General features: G+C 32.4%; 1 protein-coding gene across 1 annotated transcript; it reads left to right on the plus strand.

Annotated features, from left to right (window-relative positions):
* The first annotated feature begins 317 nt into the window (after window positions 1-317).
* On the plus strand, window positions 318-7,825 carry LOC114305848 (carboxyl-terminal peptidase (DUF239)). Its single transcript, XM_028250976.2, has 7 exons — window positions 318-1,252; window positions 1,371-1,457; window positions 2,128-2,430; window positions 4,093-4,263; window positions 4,539-4,592; window positions 6,894-7,040; window positions 7,203-7,825. The coding sequence occupies exons 1-7, from the start codon at window positions 1,013-1,015 to the stop codon at window positions 7,578-7,580; spliced, it is 1,380 nt and encodes a 459-aa protein (XP_028106777.2). The 5' UTR covers window positions 318-1,012; the 3' UTR covers window positions 7,581-7,825.
* Window positions 7,826-8,830: the final 1,005 nt, after the last annotated feature.

Genomic DNA, 8,830 nt, shown 5'->3' on the forward strand with positions numbered 1-8,830 from the left:
GTTTTGATATGTATTTGATGTGACTAATTACATGATTATTTAAGGATATTTTAAAAAAAATTAAAAGAAGAAAAAGAAAAATGTGAGAGTGTGCACTAACCCAAGGCTTTTTTTTTTTTTAAATTGTCCCTATAATTGTCTCATAATTTGATTTTAATTTTCAAATTTTATTTTAATTTATAAAAATATGACAAAGGGCACGTGGCAGTGGTACATGCTAGGAAGCACAGTTATTGCGTGCGACTCTTGGGATTGAAAAAAAAGAAAAAAAAAAAAAAAAGAGTGTAAGTAACGAGAGAGAGGGATGGAGAGACTGAGAAGCAAAGAAAACTAAAGAGAGAGAACAGCAGCAGCGGTTTGGAAGAGGAATATTAATGGCCAAGATTGTGTGGTTGCAGTGTCAGCTGTACATATACATCTATATATAGATACACAATTATTATATGTACATACATTAGATACATAATTATTTATATACATGCATAAGTGTTAGTATTGAAGTTGGGTTGTGGGGTTGTGGGGTGCAATAAAAGTGGGGTGTTGAAGATGGGTAGGTCTGGGTTTTTATAATGCTTTGAATATCCGCTGTTCTTGTTGCTGTTCTTGTTTCAAATCCCTCAAAACCCAAAATATTTTTAACGTGATTGTTATTAGATATATATATATATATATAAATTGTAAGCAGCTGCAGACAATGATGATGATGATGCTGAAGCTCTTTGGGGTTGTGTGCTCCTCAGCTTAATTACCCTGCACCCACCTCCACATCTGCTCATTCATTTAGAGAGAGAGAGAGAGAGAGAGAGAGAGAAGAGGGGAGTGGGGGCAGCTTTCTCATTACAAGTCATTTTCTTGCTTTTCAATTCATGTTAATGTGTTGGGGTAGTTAAGGGGTCACTCTGATTTGTGTTGTGGTTTGTGACCTTTGTTTTTGCTAGTAATGGTGATCTAGTTTTATCAGTGTTTCTTTTTTTCTTTCCCTTTTTCCTTGGGCACTGAAGTGAATGCAATAATGGGTATTGTTAGTGTTGTCAAAAGGAAGAGAGGGTTTAATTCAGCTGATCATCTTCATCACCTTCTTCTTCTTCTTCTTCCTTTCTTCATCTCTGCCCTTATTTCTGAAAGATTTGTCGTCGCTGTCGCTGTTTCGGGCTTGAATTACACCAAATTTAGGCAAGTTGGGAGCTTGAGACTTGCAAGGATCCAGAGGCATTTGGACAAGATCAACAAGCCTCCTGTCCTAACCATTGAGGTAAAATTTTCTTACAACTAAATGTAAATTTGTATACATGTAATGATTTATGTTGTTTCTCTTACAAGTCTTTTTGTTATTGTGTCTTTTTTTTTTTTTGATGGGTTGATCTTCTCAGAGCCCAGATGGAGATATCATAGATTGTGTTCATAAAAGAAAACAGCCAGCTTTAGATCATCCTCTTCTCAAGAATCGCAAGATCCAGGTACAAAAGTCTGCAAAAACAGCCTCTCTCTCTCTCAATATATAAAATGTTGGTGCACTTTTCCTCTTAGAGAGGAAATGCAACGGAAAGCCTATGGTTCATGGGTTTAAAGGGTTTCATTAAGTTCAAATAGAGAGAAACCAAATACAAAATGCATACAGAAAATAAATGAGTGGATAAGACTTTTCATAAACGAGTCCTCCCCACAAATCTATAATAAAATTCTATTTCTTCATCTATTTTCTATTTCTGATTTTGTATTTTTTTCTCTAAACATTTCTAGAACACTTCTGATAGAAACACAAAAACCAATCACAAATATGAAGAATAATACTAGGGATCAAGAAAAAAATATCATGAAATGTATCTTTTGATTAGTGAGTGATGTTTTATTATATATATAATTCAAAGGTGAATAATCTTTTATGATCATTTTCATGATATTTTTTTCATAATCCCTAACATTAAATGATCAAGATTTTATAAGATTTGCTAATAAAACCTATTTTTGAAAAACTTTATGTGTTCAATAGTTTCAACATTCGACTAACAACTACCTATATATCCCACAATAGATGCATACCATCTCCCTATCTACCTACACCTATCTCATTGTTTGTTGTGTGTCGGTGATAATAATAATGAGTTTGGTTATGTTGGAATGTAACAGAGAGTTCCACCAGAAATGCCCAAGTTAGGAGTGATGAAAAAGGATAATAATGAGGCAATGAGAGACCACAAATACAATAAGACCACCAGTGGTGGTAGCGGTGGCGACAGCGGTGGTGCATGGCAAATGTGGCACCAGAAGGGAGAAAGGTGCCCAAAGGGCACCGTTCCAATACGGCGGAGCACAGTGCACGATGTGCTGAGGGCTAAGTCTTTGTATGACTTTGGGAAGAAGCAACGAAGTTCACTCCCCCTTGCTACCCGCATTGATGCCCCGGATGTAGTCAGTGGCAATGGCCATGAGGTATCTAATCTTTTCTCTCCCCTACTAAAATTTTTAAAAATTTTTTTTCACCCTTTTGTGTCACTTTTTAATTCAGTGCATGTGATTGGTTTTGACTTTTAAAAGAGAAAATAAAAATATATATTTTGTAACATAGATGTAGATTAACAGATTAAGATTAACTCGAATGGTAAGTCCGAATAAATAATTTGAAAGTTTTAGATTATCATCTCTACTATACTTGATATGCAGAGAGAAAATAATAATGACGCTAATTTTCCTTTTAATTTATAATTCAAGATTCAAACATAGGATTACGATAATATAGGATTAGGATGGTGGCTCAAAAGAACATGTTATATACTTTCACATTGCTTTAACTATTTTTTTTTTTTTTTTACAACAAATTAAAGCACTAATATATGTTTTTGAATTTTTGCACTATCATTGACCTAAATTTAAAAAACAATAGTCAGTTTTTTTTTGGGATGAATTCTATAACCATGTATGTACCTAGAGAGACACATAGAAATTATGATAGAAATCAAATCAATGAAGTGATGAGTTCATAACTTGGATTCTTTATAAACATTTGATCTCATATTAAATGTTATACTCATCAAATGCTATCATTGAGTAGCCCTATACAAAACACACCAAAAAATAATACCAGAATGATGCAGTTTGTCTTGATTTTATCTCTTTCAAAGGAAAGATCTTTTAAATTAGTTTATTATTTTTAAGTTGTCATTACTACATCATTCTGAACATGATTATTATTCTTTATCATTTTAAGATAAAGCGTTTATCACTATCACATCATTATAATAAAAAAATTTGTAGAAATAATTCTTCATAATGAATATGTGGTCCTAGTGAATAGCATTACGCCCTTGGACAGTGGAATTCATTTGACAGAAAATATAAATGGAAGAACTACTGTTGGTACAATCAACTTAAATAGAATTTAGTGAGGCTCTACCTCTCTAGTACTTGACTCCTCAACTCTCACCCATTTTCCATTGAATTTATTCCACACCCTACACCCCAAATAAACAAATAAATAAAATTCATATTTGAATGAACTCTTTCCCTTCCTCTAGTTTCTTTCAAGGGTGGTCCAGTACATTTAATTCCCCACCTGTATTTTTTACTTTTTTTTTTATTTTTTTTATTTTTTTGCATTAGAGAATTTATTGAATGATATGGTTTCTTGGTCAATGGAAATGTGTCACTTAAATTATGTAACAGTGGACCCACCATTAACATGTTTGAGATGAAATTTTTTATTTTCAGCTTAGAAAAAAAAAACTATTTCAAAAATACATCTGAAACAATTAAATTAGCTTATTTTCAACTCAAAAATAAATAAGTTAGAATTCGAAGAAAATTAACCGACACCATAGTTTTTCAAAATGCAACTGCTTAATCATGAAATTTTAAATTTGAAGGTAAATAAGCTGCAAATAAATTGGATCAAATTGGGTAGCCACATGATGAGAATATTTTCTTATTGTTTGTTTACAAAAAAAATATAATGTCAAATATTAAAATATTTAAAAAAAAAAAAAAAAACTGCATATGGAATGATGCAGTGAGTTGTGATCTATTATTTGAAAATAAAAATCCGTAAGAATAGTTTTTTTTTTAAAAAATATTGCACGTTTGGATGGGTTTTGATAGCATGCGATAGCATACACGGGAGCATCAGAAGAGGTGTACGGTGCAAAAGCGACAATAAACGTGTGGGACCCAACAATCGAAGTGGTCAACGAGTTCAGCCTCTCTCAGATCTGGGTCCTCTCGGGATCATTCGACGGCTCAGATCTCAACAGCATAGAAGCTGGCTGGCAGGTACTTCTTCCTTCTCCTGTGCCCCCTCCACATACTATCCCACTCTCTTTTTATTTATTTATTTGTTCCCTTCTATTAAATAAGTGTATCATATTTATTGATTTCAAGAAAAATATATTTATAATAATGCATGCATTTATTTTTTGTACCCAATAAATATTATTTATTTATTTATTTTAATATTCATTTTTTATATATTATAATGCACATCTATGTATGCAATATATAAATAAATAATATGAAAATTCTGAAGCTTGGATTATTATACTAGTCAGGTTAGTCCGGAGCTCTACGGTGACAGCAGGCCCAGATTATTCACTTATTGGACGGTTAGATCTCCCTCCCCCATACTTTGTTTGCACTTCTATTAAAATAAAAAATAATTAATAAAATAATTGGTGTTATATATGTGTCTATATGTGATAATATAATTTTTTTTTATAATATAATATATATATATATATATATATAAGCATCATTCTGTGGAGATGATCTGTCATGCTTGCTCGAGGTCAGACTCCCTTTGGCTACAAGGTCAAAGTCAACCTCACCTTAGGGTAATTTTTTATTTATTTTTTGGGGGTTTCCTAGTTATATAATTCTTGTAGGTTTAAAAATGATATTAGTTTTGAAACAAACCGATGTATCGTGTATTGATTGGTTAATATTATAAATTACTTTATTAGTGAGAAATCAATACTCGATACACGAATTGATTTTAATATGATTTAGCTATTATTGTTTTAACTTTTATGCAGCTAAAAGGTTTGCAATAAGACCTTTTCAACAAAACCAAAAAAACCAAAAAAACAAAAAACAATATTAAAAGAGTTTTTGAGATAAAGAAATGGGGTTCATAATTGAAAATTCTAAGTAATTCGTGATTCGTGATTAGATTAAGATTTAATTATTCTAATTCCCAATTAAAGAAAGCTTACAAACTAAATCATCAAGCACTTACAAAAGTGATTTAGATTGTTGTTTTCGAAAAATAATAAATCGACACAAATGATTTTTACGTGGAAAAATCACAATTGAAGCACCTTCAATTGTGATAAAAAATCACTGGTGAAACGTTATTAATCAATCCACTACTGAAGAAAGAAAGATTTCAAAGATAACAAACAAATTATCAAACGCATCCAATTTGTCTTTAAACCTTCTGTAAATCTTTCACCATAGCTTTCGTCTCGGAATTGATTAGTATGAAGTTGAATCCACAACTTCTATTGTCAAATCAATGACCATGTACAGTATCAAACTCCTTTGATGCTCTACGCTTGAATCTCCGGATTCCACCGAAGAAGAACACGCTTGAATATAAAAAAACAAACTCCTTGATGTATGTATCTCAAATCATAGGTTTAAAACTCACTCAAAAATATCAAGGAAAACTAGCAAATAAGCCCCGAAACAAAACCCTAGAGCTTCCAAAACAGATCTAGGAAACTTAACCCTAAAATAAGACTTAAACAGATATATATATATATATATATAGAAAACAGGGGCCGTGCACTCCGCTCGAACAAATCCACTAAAGCACGCGTGTGAATAAACAAGTTTTCGCTCGAGCGTTGTAACCCACGCTCGAGCGCAAAATCACACTTCTCAGTATTTTTGCAGACACGCCCAACTACTGAGATAATACACATTTTGCTCGAGTGCCAATGGTCCCGCTCAAGCAAGAAAGCCAAAAAACAAGAAAAAATTACAACTCTATAAAACAGAGTTTATTCGTGAATTTGGCAACAAAGGGACCTAACAATTATAAAGCCTCCAAAAAGTCCTCATCAACATCATTTAATTATCTTGATTAGCAAACATAATATACGACTTGCACGATTACTTCACAATCTCTTACTTTTGAAATTACTTAGAATTACTCTAAGACTAAGTGATTGACCTAATGAGGGATTTTCTTATCAAATGGATATTTGAATTTAATTTTATCATTGTTAATGCACATTCTCCGTTTCAATTCACCTATGGACCAATCATACGTATGCAAGCTTTAAAGCAAGAGTGGAGGGACCTAAAAAAAAGGACTAAGCACATGAATCTAAGAGAGTCCAGTAGGCATGAAAATGATAGTTCTAGCAAGGGCACTGTTCAGATATTAGGGGGTCCATAAATGAGATATTATGAGAAAAGTTCTTATAATCTCTTTTTCTCATCTCACAATCACTCTCTCTTTGCATGGCAATAGTAATAAATATATTTCTTCATGCTATCTCCTTTGTGATAATTAGATAATTATTGAGTTTTTTTTCTTTTTCTTCATAGGGGAACATGAAAAAATTAGTGACCCACTTTTGGGTTCTTGTCAATCTTTAATTCAAAAAATAAATGAAAAAAAAAAGAGGTTAATTACACTTTTGATTTGTGTATAATTAACCCAAGTTTTTTTTTATTTTAATTTTAAATATGGGTTTTGCATGTATTTATTTAATGATATAATCTTTGTATGTTTAATGTTATATTAGTAGTGATTGAGCCTTGCTAGTGGATGATGGGATTTGTCTCTCGAATTAGTCAATCCAAATATTGAGTTATCAAAAAAAGAAATGTTATTAATTTTTTGTTTATAAATGTTTTTTAGTTACAATAAATAATAATGTATTTATATACAGAGTGATTCATATCAAGCAACAGGATGCTACAATCTTCTATGTTCAGGCTTTGTTCAAACCAATAGTCGGATTGCCATCGGAGCTGCCATTTCTCCTATCTCTTCTCTCTCCAGCAATCAATATGACATCACTATTCTCATTTGGAAGGTAACTAATTATAAGGCCCATGTAACCAAACATAGTCTAAGTTACACATCATCTTATTTCTCATTGCATTTTTCTATTATTCGATATAAGTAAACAAGTTTTATGTGTATTTATTAATTTAAATTTGATTTTTGTAATTTCTGCTTGTCTTTTTAAATTCAGGATCCAAAGTTGGGAAATTGGTGGATGGGGTTTGGTGATAACACACTAGTAGGGTACTGGCCAGCGGAGCTTTTTACGCACCTAGCCGACCGAGCCACCATGGTGGAGTGGGGAGGTGAGGTGGTGAACTCACGAGCCAACGGCCACCACACAACGACCCAAATGGGCTCGGGTCATTTTGCCGAAGATGGATTTGGGAAAGCAAGCTACTTTCGAAATCTTGAAGTTGTAGATTCAGACAACAGTCTCAGCTCAGTTCGTGACATAACAATCCTAGCTGAGAATACCAATTGCTACAACATCAAGAGCTCCTACAACAATGAATGGGGCACGCATTTCTACTATGGTGGGCCTGGGAACAACCCACAATGTCCATGATCATCATCATCCTATATTTTCATCATTTAAAAAAAAAAAAAAAAAAAATGCCTCTATTTTTAAATTCTTTGTCTAGGTCTTAGAAGTAAGGGAATGCTATTTCCACCCTTGCTTTTGTTACTTCCAGAATTTTTTTGGGGTGCATGTTCATGATGTGATGAAGGAATGTATTTATTAAATAAGACAAAAGCATTAAATAGGTATGGAAATAGCAATATTTTAATTAGTAGTTGATTGGAGCAGAATTTGGTGTATTGTAATCTTGATTTTTCGTTAATCGGCAATTAAGAAAATTAAAACAATATGCCTAATGAGGATTACCCGTTATTATTTGTTGGCTTTGTTGTAGGCTGACCCTTTTTTTTACCTCCACACTAAGAAGCATGGACACGGACACGTGACACGACACGAATACGACACGGACACGCCGACACGTTAATTTTAAAAAAATGCAGGACACGACACGTGGAGGACACGCATGAAATATATAATTTTATATATTTATTATATGTTATATATATGAATATATCATTCAAAGATAATAAAAAATGTAATATAGCACTATTTCCTATAAATTTATATGGTTTTTGTTTTATTATTGTATCTTAAGTTGTTTTGTTCAAACTTATAATTAGTTTTACATATCTATAATCAATAGACACATGTGTTTAAACAATTGACACGTGTGTCATCCAAGTGTCCAAAGAGTGTCCGGGTCTTTAAAAATATTTAAAAAATAGGACACGTTTTGAAGAGTATCGGACACGTGTCCTAAGAGTGTCCAAAGAGTGTCGGTGTCCGACACGGACACGACACGGATACGTCACCTTCTTAGAAGTGTCCGTGCTTCTTAGCCTCCACATATAGATGGATTTGGGATTTAAACTCTTCAATTTTCTTTTTCCTATTCAGTAAAACATTAGCAAGTTAGTAAGATGGATTAATATAATCTAGCGTTTGATACTTCTTTTTAAGTTTGAACTCTGAACCTCTTCAATTAGCCGAACTTATAGGTACAATCACACTTTCTCTGTAACACGTACTTTCATTTTAAATAATGTACAATTATTTTATTTTGATTAACTAGTGCTCTAATCACTCATTAACAAAATTCAAAATTTAAAATAGTACGTGTTATGCAAACATTTGAGTTTTGAAGTGAAAATGCACTAGTAGAGTGGAAGTTCACTTGTTTTGTTTCTTTGCTTTATAAAAATCTTGATTCCATTAAATTTAATGCACAAAGCATT

This window comes from Camellia sinensis, chromosome 1, assembly GCF_055761805.1.
Source record: "Camellia sinensis isolate YWXY chromosome 1, ASM5576180v1, whole genome shotgun sequence".
In the NCBI taxonomy this organism is placed as follows: domain Eukaryota; kingdom Viridiplantae; phylum Streptophyta; class Magnoliopsida; order Ericales; family Theaceae; genus Camellia; species Camellia sinensis.